Source organism: Adiantum capillus-veneris, chromosome 11, assembly GCF_014529385.1.
Source record: "Adiantum capillus-veneris isolate H3 chromosome 11, ASM1452938v2, whole genome shotgun sequence".
Lineage (NCBI taxonomy): Eukaryota > Viridiplantae > Streptophyta > Polypodiopsida > Polypodiales > Pteridaceae > Adiantum > Adiantum capillus-veneris.
In genome coordinates this window covers 95,402,315-95,427,663 of record NC_140941.1, presented here as the reverse complement: position 1 = coordinate 95,427,663, position 25,349 = coordinate 95,402,315, and the positions used below count along the sequence as shown (strand labels likewise).

At 41.1% G+C, this 25,349-nt stretch overlaps 1 protein-coding gene across 1 annotated transcript; it reads right to left on the bottom strand.

Moving 5' to 3' along the window:
• Positions 1-1,562: 1,562 nt before the first annotated feature.
• Positions 1,563-3,907, bottom strand: LOC147447685 (uncharacterized). The gene is made up of 2 exons (XM_086524383.1): positions 3,541-3,907; positions 1,563-1,985 (listed from the first exon to the last, which is right to left on the bottom strand). Exons 1-2 carry the CDS (start codon positions 3,814-3,816, stop codon positions 1,761-1,763), a joined length of 501 nt encoding a protein of 166 aa, XP_086380509.1. The 5' UTR covers positions 3,817-3,907; the 3' UTR covers positions 1,563-1,760.
• Between the last annotated feature and the right edge of the window lie 21,442 nt (positions 3,908-25,349).

Below are 25,349 nucleotides of genomic sequence, written 5' to 3'. Positions count from 1 at the left end.
TAGTTGATCTTCTGCATTTTACATTGTCAAGGTAAAGTAAATTCAATTTTAATTCTTTGGTATTTTTTATACTCTTTGAAAAAACAATTGATGTTTCATTGTTTTATGAAGGTTAAAAATTATAAAGGTACTCATTTTGGCCACCCAATAATTGGGTGGCATAAATGAGTACCTTCATTTTTGAATTAGCGTATAGCAGCAATAAGCGTGGTAATAAATGCGGCAACTGGCATGGTAATAGCAACGGGTATATTACTACGACTATTACCGCGCTTATTGCTAAAAAACCACTGCCGCGTCCATAGCCGTGGTTATTGCCGTTCTCACAAATTTTTATCTCTCCTTTTTTCTTTGTTTTTCCGCGGCAATGCTAGAGGTTATAGACAAATCCTCTTATAGTGAAAGCTTGAAATAATCATAACAAGGTATAGATATTGATTACTTTTTCAAGAATAAAAAGGAAAAAACTGTTTAGTAAGGAAAACACTATCAAACCTTATGTTTAACTTTTGATTTTTCGCCATTTTTATCTTTCATTTTATTACCATGAAGCTTGAAATAATCGTGACAAGATAAAAATCTTGATTACTTTTGCACAAAGTCTCACAAAGATATACATACTAAGATATAACTTCATTTACATGTGTTTTTATACTTAATTTAAAGTTATACCAAAATATTTATTAAAAAAGGACTTTTATTAAAGTGCTCGACTGAGTCCAAAAGAGACCCCAAAAATCCCCTAATGGTGCACGCAAATTGTAAGATTCCGCTATTTTAAGCAAATTTGGAGGGCCATGAATTGTCACTGGTGTTTGAGAATGATCTTGTAACTATTAACTTCATGGAGTTCGTTCAAAAAAACAGGGAATTGATTGTTTCCATTGATGAAAGGAAGGACTCGAACAAGTAGTATAAAGCCATCAACTTTGTACTGACGGGTTAGAGAAGACCAGAATATAGGTTGTTGTTTGCCTCTTTGTGAGGCTTGGTAGCTTATCGCGAGCTTGAGGTTACTTTGTACATTTATTTTGGAGATAACCGTACATCCACTCACTACTCTAAGTTTGGAGGAAAAAAAACATTGTATACTTGAGGTTAGTGCGTGTTTTGGGGTGTGTCATGAGTACTTAGCACCATAATTTCGGTATGTGTGGACACTTTGGATCATCTATGCATGTGCATATGTGGTCACTCCCTCACTACCCCTCTCTATGTAATGCCTAGAGATCCAATAGTAATAATAAGGAGATGTCCCTAAATGACGAGTGTATATGGCATCGTGCTTCGTGAAATATATCATTTCTCCCCTTTATGACCCTCTCCTTTACACTCGAGTGATACCATACGCTAATCTATAGGGATACCTCGGCTACTAGTAGTTGATGTAAAAAAGGCTTAATTTTCAATGCATCCTTGTAAGCTTATATAGTTGGATAGAAAGACTTTTATATATCCTTTACTACCCTAATAACACAATATTTACTATGTATATGAGTCTGAGACTGAAAATTAAGAATAACAAGCTAGCTATTGTGAGAAGCTAACAGTACACCTTAAAATAGTTTTAAACTTGCATATATAAGTAATTTAGATGAATTACAAAAAGTTCCTTAGTTTAAAAGTAACCACAAGCACAAAGTACAATAAGTATGGAAGAGTGAAGGGACCAATAATAAGATCTCTAGCTATGAATGAGCTACTGCAAGAATAGTTGAAGCTTAGCCATAGCCTTGTGCCCTCTAACCAAAAAATGGAGGCTAGATATGGGCAATAATTCCATTGACATCCTCAAATCTGGGTTCTCCATCAATTGAGAATGTGAGCCAATATTTTTCGAGGCGGTAGAATTCGTACATTTGAGAGGCAAGCATAGCCGCCTCTATATGCTTGGGCAACTTGGTTGCTCTGAGTGCATCCTCTCTTGACTTCCAAATGCATGTTGCAAAGCATTCCCTTCTCTCATTGAGTGAGCCATACCAATACTGCAATTTTGAACAGAGAAATTGTTAGCTAAATTCTAACAAAGTTTGTTTTATCACGTGTATGTACCTCTTTTGATCTTTCAGTCACATGTTTATTACAAGTCCATCAAAAACATGTAATGTGAGTTGATAGAACTATCACAAGAAGATTTATAAATTTTCTCATGCAGAAAAACGGAGCCTTTCTCAATGTTTTTCATACAATGCATAACATCATGAGCTTCTGCTCGAGAGGCACTGCATACCTAGCTAGGTACGATTGGGGGCAGGGGACCACCGGGCCGGCGGTCCCCTTCCCCCAATCGTACCTAGCTAGGTATGCAACGCCTCCCTCACAGAAGCTCATTGAGTCACAATGTGGGAAATATTGTGAGAATTTGTCCAAAACTTCTTGTGTATGGGAGAACCGTAAATTTTGGGGCGAAATCCCCCCCCCCCCCTCCCTCCTCCCCCGAACTCCCCTGTTCGCCCGCACGAGCCTTGATTTCATGCACCATGGATCGTCAAATGCACCCCCACCCTTAATGCACCCCCACCCTTGATCGCCACCCGTGTCACTTAGAGAGGAGGGTGCACGAGAGAGAGAGAGAGAGAGAGAGAGCACAATGTTCTACAAAATTTTTAGCTTCCTAGCTAGCCAATGCTAGCGTTCATGAGAAGTTGCCCTTCACTATATATTTTTTCCGGAATATTGACAAAATTTCAAGTTCCTGGCAAAATAGTAACACTATCCAACTCGAAAACCTAAAACCTTTGGTTGTCTTAGCTTTGCATATATAGCATTACACACGCTTTGGGGTCATGCTCCTTTTTTGTGTGTGTGTGTGTGTGTGTGTGTGTGGGGGGGGGGGGGGGGGGGGGGGGGGGGTTGGGGAGAGAGAGAGAGAGAGAGAGAGAGAGAGAGAGAGAGAAACTAAAAAAAAAAAAAAGTCTTCTAAAAAGAGAGAGCCCAGAGAGAGGAGGAGAAGAAGAGGAAGGTGTAGGGAAGGATTGCCATTGTCTTTTCTAAGGAAATATGATGATGGGCAAAGGTCGGGAGCCATAATTCCTAGAGAAGGGACAGCTAGTCTCGGCTCACAATGGGGTCTTGACACGGTAGCATGCAAAGGTGATCATTGAGAGATCACTCGCCACATCAAACACACGCTTCTTGGATTAACTTCGTCGATTGAATTGTTGAAGATCTAACACTTGACCTGTTGGTGCTCACGGACGTACTTTGTCACCTCACATGGGAACCTCGCAAAGGAGTTGTGCGATTTGCCAAAAAAAGATATAACACTTGAATTCAAGATTCTAGCTAGGAACTGATAGTAGATGTGTGGCTACGAACTGCAACCCCTCAACCAACGATGAAGATGAGCACAACTTCTCCTAGAGCGCAACTAGGAAGATTTCATATATATATATATATATATATAGAGAGAGAGAGAGAGAGAGAGAGAGAGAGATCCCAAGAGAATAAACCCACGAGATTTGAACCCAAGACGTGAGCCGCACAATCGCAACCGAAACTGAAATGAAAAGGAAGGAGAGGGAGACGGAAAGAGCTTACCATGAGCAGGCCGCCGCTGCGCTTAGCCTCTTCATGAGCTTCGGCGTCAGCAGCGTACAGCGCCTTTGAGTCTGCTCCTTCTCGCCGTTTGGAGCGGAAGACCACCATGTAGAATCTCATGTCCTGCGCACCTCTAGTCATGAGCCTGTTGCTCACTAGCCTCCACTCAAAGCACTCCACCAGCGGCGTATCCAACGGATTCGAACTCACCTCCCGTGACGGCTCCATCACGGAAAATGCTTCTTCCGGCTTCTCATCCGCCGCCTCCAGCCCCATCTCCTCTCACTGCACACACACAGATTACACCACACAAACACTCACTCTCTCTCTCTCTCTCTCTCTCTCTCTCTCTCTCGGCCTCTTCATATTCGCAGTTCGCAGTCGACCCTCCTAATTATATGCGCTGTTGTCGCAAGACGTCGGTCGTCGTAACTTTGTCCTTCGTATAACCTTTCTCCTCATGCAATGAATCTGGTCGTATTCTAATATTTTTTTCCTCCCACGTGATAAAACTAAAATGCTTCGTTAATTTCAATGAAGCCAAATGAATTCTTGTAATTCTTTAGTAATTTGTGGTTGTGTCATTTCAACATTCAACAATACAATACATCCTTGAACGGGGGATGGGGGATGGGGGGGGGGAGAGAGAGAGAGAGAGAGAGAGAGCTTATGTTCCGTTTTTTCCAAAGCCTTTGACATATTTTTTACTCAGTACCGTGTTTAATACATTGCGATTGTGATGTCCTCGTTAGGTATCTCCAATCTTGGAAGACTAAAAAGTTTCTCGAAACATATTAAGTGCGTAAGTGAAGGGTGAGTTTAGGGAATAAAAAGACAGATGAAAGTAGAAAGTCAAAAATAAAGGTGAAAAATCAAAAGACCTTTTGTGTCCATCACTATAACATAACATGAAAATATCGACGGTCATGTTTTTTCACGCATGTATCGACGAAATTAGAGCACGTCGATATATGAGTCGCAATGAGCATCGTTTTACGCGTGGAAAAGTTTTATTTGTCACGCTTATATCGACGCAGCCATCCACGGTTATATCGACGTTCATTGCGACGCTAATTTTTTTTTTTTAAAACAGGAAAACTCGCATGCGCAGGGGCCATTTTCGCCTGCTCAAATCGTGGCCAAAACCTGCTGCGCAAGTATTATGTCACTCCCCCCCCCCCCCCCCCCCCCCCCCCCCCAACCCCTCTCTCTCTCTCTCTACATCGTGTGTGTGTGTGTGTAGGAAAGAGAGAGAGAGAGAGAGAGAGAGAGAGAGAGAGAGAGAGAGAAGTGTGTGTGTGTAGGAAAGAGAGAGAGAGAGAGAGAGAGAGAGAGAGAGAGAGAAATGTGTGTGTGTAGGTAATCAGAGAGAGAGAGAGAGAGAGAATTAATGTATGCGCGTAGGAAATTAAAATTAAAGAAAGAAAAATTAAAGAGAGAAATGAAATGAAATGTTATATTAACGTCTTCGAAAGGCCAAAGTAACCTATGAGACAAGAAAGTTACAATGTGGTGGATCTGATACAAAGTCAGAGTAAAAAGATGACAAAATGACAAAATAAAATATTATGGAATCCTAAACTGTTGGGTGTGGACTAAACGGCTAAAACAGCTAGTTGGGATAGGTAGATCATAGGAGATCCAGCTGTCGTTGGCGGATCTCATCAATCTCCTCCATGGTCAGTAGTCTGACCAGGCGTTGTGCATGTCGAGGCAAAGTGACCTGGATCGTCTGATGCAGCTTATGACTTCATTTGACCAGCTCAAAATACATTCAAAGCTCAACTCTCACCTTTACACATGAAAGTCCTCTAGGGAGCAACAACAGCGCCGTCGTTGCTCTTAGAGACAAGCTTCCTCCTCAAAAAAGGTTGGGCGGGGGCATATAACAAGCCGTAGGTCAAACGGATAGAAGAAACGCCCAAAATAAAAGCCGTTTTTGAAGTCTGGTTGGGTTTTTCTACGGAAAAACGCAAACGGACTTCATAAACGGCTTCTACGTCGTAGGTCAAATCCGGTTGCGTTTTTCTATGGAAAAACGCAAACGAACTTCGGAAATGGCTTCTATACCTACCGAAACCATCCGTAGTCCATTAGGTAGTCTTAAGGCAATGTCAAGAGCGTGTATGGCAAGCCATAGGTCAAACGGACAGAAGAAACGTCAAATACACAAGCCGTAGGTCAAATCCGGTTGCGTTTTTCTACGAAAAAATGCAAACGGTATTCGGAAACTGATTCTATGCCTATCGAAACCATCCGTAGTCCATTAGGTAGTCAATCCGATTGCATTTTTCTACGGAAAAACGTGGACGGACTTCGAAAACTGATTCTACGCCTACCGAAACCATCCGTAGTCCATTAAGTAGTCTTAAGGCAATGTCAAGACCGTGTATGTCAAGCCGTAGGTTAAACGGCCAGAAGAAACGTCAAATACACAAGCCGTAGGTCAAATCCGGTTGCGTTTTTCTATGAAAAAACGCAAACGGACTTCGAAAATGGCTTTTATGCCTACTGAAACCATTCGTAGACGATTAGGTAGTCTTTAGGCAATGTCAAGAGCGTGTATGGCAAGCCGTAGGTCAAACGGATAGAAGAAACGTCCAATACACAAGCCGTAGGTCAAATCCAGTTGCGTTTTTCTGCGGAAAAACGCAAACGGACTTCGGAAATGGCTTCTATGCCTACCAAAACCATCCGTAGTTCATTAAGTAGTCTTGAAGCAATGTCAAACGGCCAGAAGAAACGTCAAATACACAAGCCGTAGGTCAAATCCGGTTGCGTTTTTCTATGAAAAAACGCAAACGGACTTCGAAAATGGCTTCTATGCCTACTGAAACCATCCGTAGATGATTAGGTAGTCTTTAGGCAATGTCAAGAGCGCGTATGGCAAGCCGTAGGTCAAACGGATAGAAGAAACGCCAAATACACAAGCCGTAGGTCAAATTCGGTTACGTTTTTCTACGCAAAAACGCAAACGGACTTCGGAAATGGTTTCTATGCCTACTGAAACCATCCGTAGTTCATTTAGTAGTCTTAAAGAAATACCAAGAGCGCGTATGGAAAGTCGTAGGTCAAACGGATAGAAGAAACGCCAAATACACAAGCCGTAGGTCAAATCTGGTTACGTTTTTCTACGGAAAAACACAAACGGACTTCGGAAATTGCTTCTATGCCTACTGAAACCATCCATAGTTCATTTAGTAGTCTTAAAGCAATATCAAGAGCATTTATGGCAAGCCGTAGATCAATGGATTTGAATTAACGCCAAATACACAAATCGTAGGTCAAATCCGGTTGCGTTTTTCTACGAAAAAATGCAAAGGGATTTCGAAAATGGCTTCTATGTCTACTGAAACCATCCGTAGTCCATTATGTAGTCTTAAAGCAATGTCAAGAGCGCGTATGGAAAGCCATAGGTCAAACGGATAGAAGAAATGCCAAATACACAAGCCGTAGGTCAACTCTGATTACGTTTTTCTACGGAAAAACGCAGACGGACTTTGGAAACTGATTCTACGCCTACCGAAACCATCCGTAGTCCATTAGGTAGTCTTAAATCAATGTCAAGTGCACTTATGGCAAGCCGTAGGTCAAACGGACAAAAGAAACGCCAAATACACAAGTCGTAGGTCAAATCCGATTGCGTTTTTCTACGAAAAAACGCAAACGGACTTCGGAAATGGCTTCTATGCCTACTAAAACCATCCGTAGATGATTAGGTAGTCTTTAGGCAATGTCAAGAGCGCGTATGGCAAGCCGTAGGTCAAACGGATAGAAGAAACGCCAAATACACAAGCCATAGGTCAAATCCGATTGCGTTTTTCTACGGAAAAACGCAGACGGACTTCGAAAACTGGATCTACGCCTACCAAAACCATCCGTAGTCCATTAGGTAGTCTTAAAGCAATGTCAAGAGCGCGTATGGTAAGCCGTAGGTCAAACGGATAGAAGAAACGGATAGCCGTTGGATGTTGAAGAAACTATGGAACTAAAAGAGGCAAAGGTTTTTGCCTGCTACGTACATGCATTGCCATGTACACTTGGGATTTCCCTATTATTCCTAAGATAAAAAGCATGTTTCGTTGTGGTTTCATTGCAAAGTTGATGCGGTGGCATTCTACGAATAGATCCACTGGCTCAACATTTAGGGTGCCTACTGATTCAAAGGTCTGTAGGCACATTGAAGATACCTGGCCACATTTTAAGAGTGAACCACACAATTTGTGTTTGGGCATGGCAATGGATGGAGTCAATCCATTTGGCTTGAGAAGCTCGTCATGGAGCACTTGGCCTATGTGCCTCATCAATTACAACCTCCTGCCGTGGCTTGCCATCAAGAAGGGTCATTTGATATTAAGCTTGATTGTACCTGGTAAGTTCAAGGCAAAAAACATGGATGTTTATCTAGCTCCACTAGTTGACGAGCTCCAGGAGTTATGGTATGGGATCGACATAGCAGATGCGGTTGAACCAGTAGGACAACAACTAGCAGATGCGGTTGTCAAGACTAAAATCGCACAACTGGCATAAGTTCTTGCAATTCATTCTTCCAATTGCGATCAAGGGGTGTTTAACGGAGGAAGTGCAGACCTGCATATACAAGATTTCAGAGCTAGTGCGGTTGATCTCTTCCAAGGAGATACAGGAGGAATCTATTGCAGTTACAAGGGCTAACTCCATTGAGGCAATTTGCATGATTGAGAAGTATCTATCCACGAGCTGCCTAACTATCCAAATGCACTTGCTCGTCCATGTAGTAGATGAGGTTACAGTGGCAGGTACAGTCCACAACCGTTGGATGTTCTTTCTAGAGCGGTTCATGAAAACACTTAAGGGTTTTGTTTGCCAAAAAGCGCGTCCAGAGGAGAGCATGGCAGAAGGATGGCTGGTGCAAGAGTCTCTTGCATTGACGACCGAATTTCTATCCGTTTCTGACCCAGAAATGTCTCAACCTAGGCCTAGGCCTATAAGTGTTTGTGTGAAGACGTTGATTTAAAATTAAGCTTGAAGTTAATTTAAACAACTGTGTTCTGACGCTTTATTTCACTTCTTTGTGCAGGACTTTAGTATGGCAGACCAATTTTCAGATCGTGCTTCTATGAGTGCAGATGCATTCATGGGCTTCGTTACATGGATGACGCCTGCTCAGATAGCAGAGGCTTCTCAGTACTGGGTAGCCAGAGGCACGGGTACTACGCCTCCGGGCTTCACACCCGAGGGTCCCACGCCTAGGGGGGGGACACCTATGGGGCGGGGGGGGGACGCCTATGGATACGACACCTGCTTCTCCCATCACGGCCACTTCGACACCTAGGGGTGGAGTAGAGGCGGGTACGTCCTCATCTCCGCAGCACAGGCGCACTCGCCGATCTCGACGATCGTCAGGTGGAGGTGGTGGTTGCTATGGAGGACGATCCACAGATGCTTCGACCCCTCTCGCTCACGACCCCCGTCCTACCCAGGCACACCTCTAGACACACCTCTTGGCACACCTCGGACACCTTGGGGGGCACACGATCCTAGTGCCTCCAAGCTCTATACTGTATGGCCAGATGGTTCTGTTGACATGGATAGAGTCGGGTCTGAGATGAGACAGCGGATTCGCCAGCTCACAGAGCTACAGTTTTCGACCAGCATTCTGACTTCTTAGGATCAGCAGGAAAAGGACAAAGTCACTTACATAGTGGAGACCATCCTGAGAGAGTACCAACCTTCTCCGGGTTCTGACGTTGTTCCGAGGAGGTGGATCAAGGGTGTTGCACGAGACACCGTGAAACATCGACGAGATGCATCTCGGAAGGCTTTCAGGACTAGCTCGCCGAAGCCTTCGGGCATCCCATACGAGACGTGGCTGCAGATCAGGGAGGATGAGCAAACAGCGGCCACGCGGTTCAGACAGCAGCGTGAGGCCGCGCAGATACGACAGACCACCAGGGGGACATCTCATCTTGGCAGCGGAGGCTTCGACACCTTTCGCTATGACCTTGTGAGTTTCTAATCCAATCTTAACTATGGCGTTTCTTAAAACGCGATGAATCATGTATTCTTATTACTCTGATTTTTGTATAAACGCAGAATCTTGCGATGCATCGAGCCTCGACACGTCAGAAAGAGTCAGATGGATATCGCAGAGGTATCTATGAAGTATTGAATGATCTTGATGCTTCAGGAGAGCCTGTAGACTGGACGGCCTTACAGTCTCGTTGATCGCTTGAGGTGAGACGTTAATATGTGTAGTTGATTTAATTAAGTAAGTATATGTGAAGTAATATCAATACTAATTTTGTGAGTTGTCCTATGTGCAAGTTGTGACGCCTAGTCATCAGTGGACCGGATTTCATATATGCTTTGTGAGACACAGACACGCTTCTGTGTCTCCTTTTGTATAGACATATATATATGGTTATGATTATTGTTCAAACAGTTATTGTTTTCCTCACCCTCATGGTTATTGTCATTGTCATTGTATAGACATAGTTATTTCTCATATTCTTGTATAGACATATATAGTTATGGTTCAGGTTTTGTTTATGGTTATGTTTAACTTTCTGGTTATGCTTATGGTTATTATTAATTTTGTTTTTGGTTATGATCAAAGTGGTTATATTGGTCGGTTATGGTTTTAAGTTATGGTTATGGTTCGTCATGGTTATGCTTTTAAGTTATGGTTATGGTTCGTTATGGTTATGCTTTAAGTTATGGTTATGGTTCGTTATGGTCATTGGCCTTAAATTTCATGTGAGATCCTACATGGATAGCATGTAGGAGGCGTATACATGATATATTTTTTTTGAAAAGTTTATGTAAAAACGAAGAGAACTCTGTCGAAATTTCTGCGGGAGCACGGTTGATTTTGGTGCTGCTCGTTTTCTTGGGCAGAGGGCAGGAAGTCTGGCTGTGGTGGCTGTGTCCATCTTTTCATTGGGCACAGGCCAGGCTACTTGCCCTCTGCCCAAGAAAAAAATTTTATGTTATGGTCGTCGATATCTGCGTTGCTATTTACGTCGATATCGGCGTCGCAAATAAATCCTTTCCACGCAGATATCGATGCAAATAGCGACAAGTTCACAGGGACGTCTATATCGATACAGATATCGACGCGGTGCGTCGATATATGCGTCGATGATAGCTTTTTTGTTGTAGTGCATATATCGAGGTGTTCTACTTCACATTGTATATTTGTGTTTCTCTTCTCCTTTATTGGCTTTCTAAAAGAAACCCTTAGTATTGTGTTGGGTTAAGGAGACTTTCATTGTTTTCAGCGGATGATGGAGACTTACCTTTCATTTCACATCATGATATGTCTTTACGTTTTTGAATTCTATTGTTTTAGAATGTTAAAGTGAAACTTCACCTTGCATAATTTTAGTAAATTCTACACACACACACATATGTTTTTTTTGCATTCTATCGTTTTAGAATGCTAAAGTGAACCTTCACTTTGCATAATTCTAATAAATTCTATACACACACATATATTAATTAGTTCTTTTTATTTCATCTTTCATTTCATAACTTCACATGGCTTTACATTTCTTGCATTTTATAACTTGATTCTAATCAGTGTTAACGTTGGAGAAAGTCTCTTTTATTAAACGACTGCTGATCAAGTTTCCTCCTCACAAAGAAGAAAATCGAAAATACTAGCAGAAATTTTGAGATTTGCAGAATTTTTGGACGACTTTCTCACATATTTTATCGGTTTTTCTTGCGTTTACCATGGTTTGCAGCTAGCTAGTCTCGATTTTCAATCGGCTCAAAACAAGTTGAGGCAATCCTTTCCCAAACACCAATACCAGTTTAATTCAACCTAACAATTTTATCACTTTCTTATTGTTTTGAAAGCCGTCGTGACTCTTTCACTTGTTTTTCTTTTAGCGTTTTCTTCTTTTTAAAATAACCTTGCTCGCTCTCTCTCTCTCTCTCTCTCTCTCTCTCTCACACACACACACACACACACACACATACACTTTAAGGTGTAACCGTCTTTCTCACGTCCAGTTGATACTGTTGTAAATCTACGTGCTTCATCATTGCCCGTTGCTACGTGTTATAGATAGCGCATCGTTTTTGTTATTATGAATCTTTGGATTAGGAATACTTTTTAATTTCTTTGAAGCCATTCGGAATACCTTTCATTTAATATGTGTATCTCGCATAAGAAGAATTAAAATTTATGTGAATTGATGATTTGGATCATTTGTAATATGATTTTTAAATTAAATATTGTTTTATTATTATGTTTAGAAAAAAAGAAAACGTACAAGTTTTCTTGCATGAAGGAGTTTGTACAAGTCCTTTCCAATTATTATAATATGCAAGAACATGCTATTTGACAGTACCGAGTAAGGATTCAAAGGCTCTTACATACTAACGTAATCAACACAATGTTGTCGGCTGAACCTTTGTCAATTGAGCTTACTGACATGCTTCCTAGCGTGCTCCCATTTATATATTCTACAATCAATGCATTTCAAGATATTTCTTTTTCAACCTATATTTGAATTGATCTTTTTTCAAGAAGCCCTTGACTAAGAATCTCATGGGGACTTGGGTTGACAAGAGGCTTTGTCTTGCATAAGGAAACATAACTTCATTACGACACAAGCTCAAGTCGTGTTTCATTTGAATAGAAACATTTTAAAGCTTCCTGGGCTAGCCCTTGCTACATGTATCCTCCTATTAGAGGATGCCAAGAGAAATTGTCTTGCAAGAAACCCTCACTTGGCATCTAGAATAACAACTGAGAGATTCCTTGCCACAACAATGTTTGGCACCTCGTGCAACCAATGCGCTCCAAGAGACGACATTTCACATAGAAATCTTATCAAGAGCTTTTTGTGCTCCCTACATATCGACCAAAGCACCAGGAAGCATGGTATGTTCTTCCAATAGCCCCTGGATAAAAATATCATAAATATGTATCTTTCTTAAACAACCCCCACTATTGTGTAGCTCAAAGTCTACCTTTTAACTTGACACAAATCCTTGATCCTTCTTTTGAGCATAGAATTAATTAAGATTTTTAGTCTGGTCAAAAAAGATGACCCATTGCTTTTGACTCTTCATCATGCCGTTGTTACTTATGGTTGACTTGTCTAGCAAATATTGCTTCATCCATGGACACTTGCCAAGGTTGTGTTTCCTTCAACACTGAACAGTTTAGGCGTTCCTTGGCCTACCCTTGCGAGGCATATCCTCTGATTAGAGCATATCAAGAGACTTCATTTGTCGAGAAACCCTCACTTTGCGTCTGGTTATAACAACTCGTAGATTTCTTTCCAAAGGCATGTTTGGTATATCTTGTAGTCAACTTTGCAGTCTAGAAGCTCACATTTTTCATGCTTATCAAGAACTTTTCGTGCTTTCATAAGTGCACCACATTTCCATATCGACCAATCATCCCCAAGCATGGCATGCACTTCCAACAACCCTTACCTAGCAATTTCATCATGAATTCCCTCACCTATGTGAAGGTCTTCCATAAGGGCACACACCTTCAAGGGGCAATCATAGGCGATTGTAGCTGGATAAAGGCCTTACCTTTGCATCTGGTAACTGGTTAAAATAGCCCATAGCTTCGTGTCCACATCCATGTTGGCAATACATTGAAATCAATGCATTGTGATAGACAACATCTTAGAGAGAATGTGCATCATTATCTTTTTTCGCTTTTGGGAGGGCACCACATTTGGCATACATATTGATCAAAACACCGCCAAGATAGACATCCTCCAAGCCCTGCCTAAGCAACATGGTCGTGAATTCTCTCCCCACAGGAAGACCTTGTGCAAGGCCACATGAACGTACACAAGACCAATGCTTGCATCTTGAAGGCCACAAGACTTCAAGGTGCAAGCATTTGCGATTGCATCTAGACAGAGTCCTTCACTTCGCATTTGGTGAAAACAGCACAGAGGTTCCTTCCACAACCATGTTTGGCATATATTGCAATATATAAAACAAGCCCATCAAGAATTTCTCATGGATTTATGAAGATGCCCCATTTGGCATACACACTCCCAATCTGCCCCATAATATGCGTCTTTCTCAAATAGCCCAATATTGTGGAACTCAAAGTTGACTTGGGACAAGTCCTTAATCCTTTATTTGAGCACATAATTTTAGTCTGGTCAAGAAAGAAAACACATTGCTTTGACTCCTCATCATGCTCTTCCTATCTATGCTTGACTTGCATAGGCGAATTTTCTACTTCCCTTGATTTGATGATGCTCTACAAACATAAACTTGGTGACGTTTATAGAATATTCGTCAATGACAAAAGCGAGAAACAATGTGTGTGTGTGTGTGTGTGTGTGTGTGTGTGTGTGTGTGTGTGTGAGAGAGAGAGAGAGAGAGAGAGAGAGAGAGAGAGAGCATCATAACAGGAGAAAGAAAACCCAAAAAGAAACATCTTCTACCTTGATAGTATGCAAAGGCGGCCAACATATGCCTCATTAGGAGATGCGGAAAGTCTAGTTTATCTAATGCTAGTGATTGATGAGATGCACATACCCAATATCAAAGGCGGACCAGACAAGAAAATAGCCAACACATTAACAATAGCAGAATAAAACTCGTAACCATGTGGAGACTTGAAGCTGGCGGATTTCAACAGAGCTCTATACTATATAGCTAACAAAGTAATGAATACTCGGATGGCACTAGCCTTTGCTAGACTATAAATGAGCATGCAATTAGAGCTAGAGCTATGTATTAAGGTGAAAGCCTTTAGGTGATACTTTTTGAAGAGAAACACCATTCTCTCTCTCTCTCTCTCTCTCTCTCTCTCTCTCTCTCACTCACACACACACACACACACACAAACAAAGGAAAGTTGAACATTATTGGGGATTCTCCTTAATAGTGAACCTAGCCATATTTTCCAAATACCACTCAAAAGATCAATGGGAGATTACAGATCCTTCAACACAAACAAATCGACCGACCCCGGCCCCCCACCCCCAAAAAAGAAAACAAAAACACCACCACCACGCCAAACCCAAAGAAAAACAAAAACAAAGGATGAAGAATCTAAAACAATTTAACAAAAATCTTTAGGTTTATTTTGTGTACATAAAAACAAGATTTTGAGTTTTTGTTCATTTTGTAGTTAAGAAATGACACTGAAAATTCTGAAGATTTTTTTAATGTCAAAAAAGATTTTGTATTAAAATGATCATGAATAGTTTCAAATTTCAGTTTTACCAAAAAAAAATAAGTACCTTTTCAAGAAGTTAATAAAATGCCTATAACTTGTCAAAAAAGTTTATTTCTCATGTTAGAAATTCATTTTTTATAAGTAATAATCTATACTAACATAATATGATGACGGAAGTGGGATCCCTCTACACGTGTTGATATTTGAGAGTTGTAAGCTAAAGTCCAAAAGTAAGACAAGCTCATGTGCACACGACAAAGAGGGAAAGAAAAAGAGAGAGTTCGACGACCGGTTGTACTAGTCTTTTATAATAAAAAAATTATACTCAAAGTGTAGTTTCGATTCCAAACTCATTATAAATATAAGTCAAACAAATATAGTTTTCTAAATGTTGTTTGAGGAGTATTTTATGGTCATTCAAAGCTCATATCAAAGAATCAATGTGGCTTGAGGACAAAGCTATTAATTAAAGTGATGCTATAGGTTAAAACCTTTCCGGTACATGCATTTTTGGGAATCAATCTTGGATAAATCATATAAATTGATTCGCATTTCAAAGCTTTGTCAAACAGAAATTGTGACTTAGCAAACATGCAAGTGAGATTACAGATGGTCCAATCGACTTTACTGGAGAAATTTGCTATAAAATTTATTGATATTGGCAAAAAATTTAAAGCTCTTGCGAGAGGGTCCTCTTTGGTTGGATTGTATATGGGCATTTGTTCATGATTCTATTGTTTACTTTTAAGGTTATTTTGGATATGGATTGATTCAACTAAGTGATTTTCTCATGCAATTTTAAAGGGATGCGCTTTAATTCCCATGTCTAGGCCATTTGCTACGGTTCTTATCAAGCCGATTGGCTACCTTCTTCAACAGAAACGAAGGTGGTGACTTCACGGTGTCTATCGGATCACCTGCCATTAAGCACAAAATTTTAAAAACCAAAGGAGAAGGTCATCACCCCCAAGGGTTTAAGAAGTTACTTACGATAGGGGCTCAAACCCTCTGTTTAAAAGCCGAGCCTTGAAAGCTTTCAGCAAGCTTCAAAAAGATGTGGATTCGGCAAGCCCTAGGGGCTTGGAATATCTTCGCCAAGAATATACAAAAAGCAGTCAAATTTACAGGCCCTAGACATAATGGGAGGAGTGCTTAAAGTAACCTACTGACAAAGTAGAGCTAGTAACCTCCACAAAAACAAATAGGATCTGCCTCAGAAGCGAAGCATAAAAGATGACTTGAAGCTAAAGGAGACTCGATCGATGACAAACTTGAGGAGGTGACAAAGACTAGTATCCTATCCAAAGAACCCTACCTCCAATCGGAGGAGGTCAATCACGCACACTTCTTTAGGGAGCTCAAAGTCATGAGAAATCGGGGCCTTGTCCATGCTCACCGATGGGGAAGGAAATGATGTTAAGGAACTAGATGAAATGGCTCGATTGATGCTCAAATACTTGCAAAAGATCATAGGCCAACCCAAGGCCCGCTCCTTTGAAGTGGATGAATCCAGATCTACTCTTCTTTGGAGTGTCAAAAAGACGATCTCCCACTCTAAAGCCAACTTGCTAGAGAAGGGGTTCATCCAGGAGGAATGCTTTCTCGTGTTGCAAGCTTTAGGTAAAGATAAGGCCTCTAGATGGGACGGATTGACTACTGAGTTCTTCAAAGAATATTGGGACGATCTTAAGTCCCCAAATACACAAATGGATAGCCAAGGCCTCGTCAATAAAGTCATGGACTTAACCATTGAAAGGGGCCTCATCAAACCTATCCCCATAAAAGTTTGTTGCTCCCATTTGAAACATTGGTGCCCCATAACTATGATGTCAGTAGCTTATAAAATCAATGCCAAAACTATAGTCCTCAGGCTCCCCCCCCTCTTGGACAAATTCATTACTAAAACCACTAGCATGGATTCATCAAGGGAATGTCAATCTATGATAATATCATGGCATCAATGGTTGGCATAGAATATGCTGCTAACCAAGATTGTATCCTACTATAATTGGATTTGGATAAAGCTTATGACAGAATCACATGGTTGTTCATTGAACATGTCATGAAAACACTGGGCTTTGGGCTGCGGATGTTGGATTGATAAGCACCCTTGGTGTTGGTAGCCAATCCGAGCTCCTATTCAATGAAAGAAATTGTGGGTGCATTTGAGGTCAAAAGATCAATCAAATAGAGCTACCCATTAGCCTTCTTAATGTTTGCCACTGGATCTCATCCTTTTGTAACATTACTTGAAGATAATGCTACGATATGAAAAATTCAAGTGCTATCTCTGTTGAATAATGACCAAATTCTGGCAAAGCTTTTTGAGGACAACTCCTTGATTTTCCTCAAATCGTGCCCTCAAGTAATAAGGAAGGATCTGGAGATTGTACAGAAGTATATTAAAGTCAAAGTGTAGTATTGAAAAATCAAGATTGATCTCTCTCTCCATTAATGACTCGTTCGACCCATCAATGTGGATTGCGGAGGTGGTGTCAAAAGGGAGGATACTCCAACACTTGGGAGCCCCTCTAGGGCTGGGAGTACCCCACAAGCAAAGATTCCTATGGGTCATGGAGAAGATAAGGAGAAAGATGCAAAGGTGTGAGTATGTGCTTCTCCCCTTTCCAAGCAGAGTAAAAGTGATCAATTCGTTTATGCTCCCTTTTAAAGCCTTTTGTTGGTTCATTGCTCAAGCTAGCCAAATGTAATTGGAAAGAGTTCTTAAGACCGGTGAAAAGATCCTTATGAAAGAACAACACTAAAGGCTCGATTCCTTGGCAATGGGCAAGATGGGAGGCAGTTGCGATACCTGTAGAGCAAGGAAACCTCGATATACTTAACCCCAATGTACTCATGCGACGACCAGTGCACCAAGTTTGTAGTTGCACTCGTGAAACAAGACCAGGCATGGGCTATTATGACAAAGGCCAGGATGGACAGTGCCAAACTATGCTCACAAGGAGGCCAGTGGAAAGGGCTTAAGGCACAACATGACAAGCTTCTTGCCCCTCAATGGACTAGCCTGAGACTTGGGGGTACGGCGGGGGAGCCCGCTCGGAAATGCAATAGAGCAATGGAGTCTTTGGAATGGGGAGAACTAACAAGGTATTTTTAAAATTTGGCTCTCTAAGGTGGGGAGCATCCTTTTGAACCCATTGTGGAGGAAAGTTGCAAGAAAGATCAGTAACAAGGATATTCGATGACTAGGCCAATTTTGAGATTGCAGCAGAAGCCCTTGGAAAGAAATAGACCAACTGGCTCTCCAATATAACTTAAGTGGGACTGAAAGACTGATGATCAACAGAGTTCTAGACCGGCTTGACAGTTGGTGTCTACCTAATTGGCAAGTCCAAGTTCTAGTGGAAAGCATGGCAGTGGCCCAAGAATAGACATTTCCTAAAACCATAAAACAAGGAAGTGTACCATGTCCATATGGCTTCGACAGGTTGGTTCTCCTCATTGAACAAGCAATGGGGCAAGCAATGGCCGAGTCAAGATGAGAGGCAATCGTAAGAACATTTGGTGCCGACAATGGCCACATGGGATGAAGATCTTTTTATGGAAGGTACTATGGGGAGCCTAACTGATTGGGGTGAAGGTTCTTACAAGGAGTATAGGTCCATATAGATTCTCGTAGTGTAGAACGGCTAGTGAAGACCTCTCGCATCTATTCAAGGAGTGCCCGACGATCTGCGGCCTAGCGGGTAAGATTTGCAAATGGGCTCAAAAGACTTGGAAGATAGGATTCTTTAAGGACGATCTCTTCCTAGGAGGGAAGGTGTTCAAGAATCAAACACTACTTATCGCAACACAAATTGTTAGATTTTGTTACTTTTTAAACATGTTTGGAAGGCTAGAAAGTATTGGGTCTTCGAAAATGCCATGGTGAAAACAACTAGTTTCACACAGATAATACAAGAAATCAGGGGGGCGATTATCGCCATTGGAAAAAGGATGAATATTGATGAGTGCAACAAGGCAAGTGGCGCCACAATGACCGACTTACATGGTTAAGGGTGTGGACCCATGGGGTGGCTCCCCTATCAACCGATGTAACTATGGTCAATTGGAGTTGTCATGGCTCGACATGAGCATGGCAAGAAATTGTGATTTTTTGGTTACCTATACTATGATTAAAGGGGGAGGGATCCCCCCCACCCCCCCCGCCTTGACACACACACACACACGCCTCGCAAAATGTCTGGCACAATTGATGAGTCTTCAAGCACAAAAAATTTCTTTGGAGATTGGCAGTTTGCACTTTGTCCCTTGACACATTGTCGGTCTTATGGTAAATACCCTGTATGTGAGAATCTAGAAACGTGCATACATGCTTTTGGATATTGTAGATGTATTCTTGATTGGTAGAGGTCTATGTTTTCACCCTTGGAGAAACACTTTCATCTTAAACTATCTATGTATTTCTCATTTTGAGGTCCTCCGTCCCACCTCCCCCAAGGGAGGCAAAGGGGACCCGGTCCTTCTTGGATCTTCACTCGTGTTGCTGGTTGGGATCTGATGCAATCGGCAAGCTCATGTGTCATGGCAGGGGCCCTCCCCTTGGTGGCAACGATCATCTTTGGTTTCGGTCTCCTTGAAAGGCACGGCTCACCCCAAGGGCCTATTGTTCTTGTATCTTTGCTTGGTTTTGGCTCAAGCCGGGTGTTCATTGATCTTTGGAGCCTTTTGCATGGTGATGGAGCTCAAGGCTCCCCCCTTAATCGACGGTATGTTTCTTAAGTTTGTCATGTGCTCATTTTTCGCTCGAGTGGCACTCTGATTAGCGCTTTTAAGGACTTGTATGGGTAAGGGCTCTTTGATGTAATGGGTAAAGGCCCTTGTAAAGCCTTGGTTACTATGGTTAAGAAGAAGGAAATCTATGTTTTTGTCACTTTTTGGACTTGTAAGGACCCTAGTGCTCACAATATGTGAGTGTATTGTATTAATTAAGGCCAAAAACTTACATAATAAGCCATGCTCAATTGAGCCATGGCATCAACCAAAAACATGCGATAAAACACAATAGTATCCCAGATCCACTTAGACTACTAGTTCAAACACCCTACCTTTTACAAGGAGGCATAACCACATACAAAAAGAAGCTGAGACAAACCAAAACAAAGGAGAGAACCAAGTACAAGATGAAAGCAAACCAGAGCATACCATAGACGAGAACTATACGGGGCTGCCACCATGACAAGAGGACTGCCACTTTGATCCCGCATGCCCATCGAGCATTCGCTCCGTAGACTAGCAAGCATCGATATATTCACATAAGGGGGGAGATCTCCAATGAGACACCTCTTGTCTCTCGCTTAATGTATGTCAGCAACAAATCCGAGACTATGCAATAAGACTATGAAATCTCGCATCTTAGATATATGCATAGGATACACCAAGCCATTGCGGGCTCCCTTGGCAATCACTAATGATCCACAATGCATCTGGAAAGAGTGCTCTATAAGTAGTGTCTGACACTCACAATTTGGTAACTGTCTCATTGAGATCAAGCTCTACCTCAGCTGAGAAACATAGCATACATGTCACAGCATGTACGATGGACCACTGGGAAATGACAAGTAAACATCTCTTGCACCTGCAATATCAAATACTAAACCATCGGCCAAGTGTACACAACCAAAGATCCCACTAGAGAAAGTGCTAAACCACTCGTGATGTGGTGTGACGTGAAATACTGCTAACAACCAAGAGTCGATCGCTAGTACCAATTGTCTGATAGAAAGTTGAGCTATAGACCACACTATGTCCAAGAATCCCATTTATGAATTGTGAACATATCACAACCAAGATTCTACAAGACAATGAATTTTGGAACACATCCAGTGTCCAAAAACAATGGATTGTGTGCACATCCATAGTGTTTTGTATACACCAATTGGCTCCTTGCTAGATGTGATGCATCTCAAGCTCTGACTCATGGATTCAAACACTGATAACTTAACCTTCGACACACCGGTTCAATCATGTATAGGGAGTTCCTTTTTCCCCTCTCTACTGCTCACAATCCTCTCTCTAGCTAAAGTATGTTGTGGCAATGGCCATCTAAGTAGAAATCTCGCCTTGTGGCTACCGTTGTCTGCCATGCCAATGCCTTGGGTGGAATTATTTCGCCTCTATCATTTATTGTGTTCTTGCATTTTCCTTTGGCTTGACAATCAAAAGACACATGGATATGCTTCTCCCTTGAGGACTTCAAAAATGTTGAGGCCTCTAGAGAATTGGTCCAATCACTTTCCATGACCAAGAGTTGCTATTGGTCATTGTTGATGCCAAGGCTATGCGGGAACATATCCCTTCCCAATGCCTTTGTTGCCAAATTACATCCTTTAGGCCTCTTTTGACCATGCATTTTAAACGCCTTGCAGCAAGAGATCCTTTATAGCCATCAATACCGGCACTTTCCAAATGCCTTCATTGGGGCAACAAGTGTTAGCCTTTGCATAGAGCCTAAACATGCACTCTCGTAGCCTTTTGTCTCAAGATGCTCCAATTGAGCATGGAGTATCACTGTGCTTGTTTGCTAGCCACTTCTTTTGTCCCTCTTTACCACTTCCATTTCAAAACACTCTGTTAGAAAGGCAAATTTTAGGGCGGGCTTCACAATGGTGTTTAGAACGCTATGCACAGCGGCACCTTTGAGAAAAACGTTCTAGCGTGTTTCAAAAAGCACGTTATGGTGTTTTAAAATGCAAGGAAAATGTAACGATAGTTTCCTCCTAGTGCCTTGCATTTCTTAATGTCACTATCCAAAGATCTTGCTCACAATGCCAAGCTTCTTCTTTTCTTCTTCTTCCTCCTACCACACTCCATGATCAATGAGCCTCAAGCTTCGATGCCATGTCAAAGTTGACGATGCGAAAGCATAAAACGAGAGAGAGAGAGAGAGAGAGAGAGAGAGAGAGAGAGAGATGAACCAACCAACTTGGCAATGAATTAATTGATTAAACAATGTGGGATTGGGCTGCACTTATATACTAATCTGCGGCCTTATGTACCACCTCAAGAGATTGCCCTACCCACAATCATGTGAAGTAGGTAGAATAAATACCTATGGAGCAAATTAATTACTAGGAACACATTGATCCATTCACTTGAGTTGCTTAACCTTTAACACCATTCCCCCATACCTATTTATAAGTAAACCACCCAAGCATGGGGACAATCTATTTCGAGCATCTCTACTAGTTTTACAATAATCAAAACAAGAATCTTCCTCTTATCCTCTCTCTCTCTCTCTCTCTCTCTCTCTCTCTCTCTCTCTCTTAGTAGATCTTGAGTTGAAGACTCTCGTTCAGTAGATCTTGTGTTGAAGATCTTCCTATGATGCTCTCGTGTGTGTGTGTGTGTGTGTGTGTGTGTGTGTGTGTGTGTGTGTGTGTGTGTGTGTGTGTGTGTGTGTGTGTGTGTGTGTGAGAGAGAGAGAGAGAGAGAGAGAGAGAGAGAGATGACCTTTTCAAGACACTTGGATATATCTTTCAAGTCTCTTGGGATTCTCCCTACAACCTTCGTGCATGTGTGTGTGTGTGTGTGTGTGTGTGTGTGTGAGAGAGAGAGAGAGAGAGAGAGAGAGAGAGAGAATAAGAAGAGGAAACTAGAATAACCTTTTTATCACCCAAGTGTGGTAGATTGGGTACCCCCCTTTTCACTTGAGTAATAAAACTTGAGTTCAAGACTTGTTAAATATATCTATGAGGTCTCTTCGGATTGTTCCTACAACCTCAAAAGTTCTCATTTTCTTATTCTACTTCTTATTCTTCTTCTTCTTTTCTCTCTCTCTCTCTCTCTCTCTCTCTCTCTCTCTCTCTCTCTCTCTCTCTTTCTTTTTGCATCTTCTCATGGGGTAATGTCTCAGCTTTTTTCTCTTTACTGTGCCATTTCTTCCACCAAACAATGCTTTGAAAGCCTATTAAATGCAAGCGGCTAAAGTAGATAACATGCCAAAGAAGCCTCTTAAAGCAAGATATAGGTGGCCATCTGGAAAACATCTAGCACTCTAAATGCAAAGATGATTAGAAGGTTTTCTTGTGGAGAATGTTGTTTGGTTTTTTAGCCGACCAAGGATAAGGCCAGGGTGAGAGGTATTGCTGCTAGCACCTGGATCATATGTAACTAACAAACTGAAACCATATCCCACCTCATTTGGGGATGTCCAATGATGAAGAGCTTCACTAGAAGTGTCTGCAAATGGGTCTTCATTTGGCTAGGCGGCACCCCCTTCTTTAAAAGAGGCTTGACACTAGGATCCAGATGCTTGATCAATGAAAATTTGATGACAAAAATTTGCATTCTTAGAGCTGTTGTGTTGAAAGCTATAGGAACAAGTAACTATTCCAAAAAGGAATGGCATACTCCATACAGAACCACTATAGAAAAATTGTCGTTGGTTTCTCTCTAGCAGGAGGAAGCAGCTTGTCAAAAAGAAGAAGATATGATCTCCAAGGGTACCTAGGGTGGATGTAGGAAATTTTATAACATGGAGTAAGGGTAAGTGTAGATGTCAAATACCTTGGGAATGTAGGAAATTTTGTAACATGGTAAGGGTAAGGGTAAGTTCCAAATACCTTGGGGGCTTCGTTCCCATTACATTGACATCTTTGTACACGTTGGATGACCCTTGTGCAAAAGATATGCCAAGGTTTGATGTATTTTGTTTTCTTAATGCAATTCAAGCGCAAATGAGCATTAAAAAGAAAAAAAGAAAAAAGAAATAGGTGGCCCATTGCTTTTGATGGGGACTCTGGAGTCATTGGTGTAATCAGGAGTCAGCAACATACTAAATAAAGAAAGCAGTCACAATAGGCCCTCTCATTGCTCAACTAGTTGATGGTGACTTTTTGTTGCATTGTTGTCTAGCTTCTTGGGGTTGTGGACTATACAAACCAATCTGCCAGATAGAGTCGACATTTTCAAGGTGTCAATAGAATCCATATTTTCAAGGTATCAAACAGAGTTGATAAGCTTATGCCAACACGTGCAATTAAGAAAAGTTATTGTGGATAAAGAACATTGAAATGGTGGATACCATAATAAGCTTAATCTAGACTAGTTTTTCATAGTTTTTGTCTCTGATTGAGATGCTGAAAGCTCCATCTAACATACATCACTCACTTTGTGATTCCAAGAAATTAAAAGCAGGCTAACTTTGGCGTGCTCAATAGACCAAATTCGTGACCCAATGAAATATACTAACCCAACCCTTGACCCAATTAAATATACAATTAGATATAGTACAAGCCTCTTTGGAGATTCCGGGTCTCTTGCCTATGAGCTACTCATCTCCGCTCAAGGCACATGTTGTGCTTGAGGTTTATTATACATTCTTTGCATAGTTAATATAACTTCTCCATTCATAGAAAGGGAAAGGAAAGGCTAGCTTTCATAGAAAAGGAACATCTCTTTGTCAATTAACTTTTCATATTCTTTGAAGGTGCATGCAAACAATAGTTTTTCATACTTTTTGTCTGATTGAAATGCTGAACGGAATATCTTTTGTATAACACCAAGTTTGTGATTCCTAGAAATTAAAACAAGAATACCTTTTGTATATAAACAAGTTGTTTGTGATTAGTAAGACGGAACTTCATAATCAATGCCTTGGAAGCATATTCTTGTAAACAGGTCTCATCATACCTAATTTACTATTTTCATGACGTGTCTTTGGTCAAGTCTTGCATTTGTATTTTTTGCAAGGAAAATCAATGTCGAAAATCGCAAGTCTTCATGGGGTTTGAGAGTGTCTCCATATGCTTATCAAATGTGTGAGAAGCTATTTTGAGCAACTTTTTACACTGTTTGATAGAGAATTTGACCTTCGGGCATCTGGCATAGGATATTGACACTTGGTATCAGCAGTAGTGTGTATCAAATTTTCCATTTCAATCACAAGTGAATTAATGGTAAACATGGATTAATGTAAGCATGGACCAAAAACAATAGAGAAACAAGGCTCTGTTAAATAATTAGCACTAACAAAAAAGATTAAGTAGAACATGACACTTAATGAGGAATCGATTTGTAGAGGCCAATCACTTCCCCAAAATTACTTGTATTGAAGAAAGTAAAATGTGGTGTATACTCTAATTTAAGCTCTTTTTTAGCTAATATGGATTGTGAAGGTCAATATTTTGATCACAATCCATATGTTAATTGGCTACTTGATCACGTAATTCACATAAGCAGTCTCAAGGCCTATTGGATACACAAGACTTAAGTACATGCGGATATTATGAGAAGCTTGCAAAAAGAGAATCATAATTAAGTACCTAGGGCCTTACTAATCTTTATGTAGCCCTTGCGGTTGATACTTAACTACCATTGCTAGCCGCACTACTAACAAATGAGCCTTTGTAGCAACCTATATCGTAGTTTCCCATTTTTTTTGAGCAATTAAGATGTCTCTAGCTATACGTCTTTGTAATTTATTGATTCCCAAACTAAAAATGTAAAGGATTATGTGATTAAGGGGTTAAATACTTCTAGATTGTCTCAGTGAATCACTAGGTTGTAAAAGAATTAGAAGGGACCCATTTTTGACATAAAACCTTTGGCTTTGGATAATAAACGTATGGTGTGTCTGCAAAGCACTATGTACTCTCCTTCTACCTTCTCAAGCTCACAACTCCCT

Bases quoted from the DNA above. Each gene is read 5' to 3' on its own strand.
- LOC147447685 (XM_086524383.1), bottom strand. From the start codon at position 3,816: ATGGGGCTGGAGGCGGCGGATGAGAAGCCGGAAGAAGCATTTTCCGTG. The intron at 1,986-3,540 runs GTAAGCTCTTTC...TCAAAATTGCAG, and splicing joins GCAGCGGCGGCCTGCTCATG to TATTGGTATGGCTCACTCAA.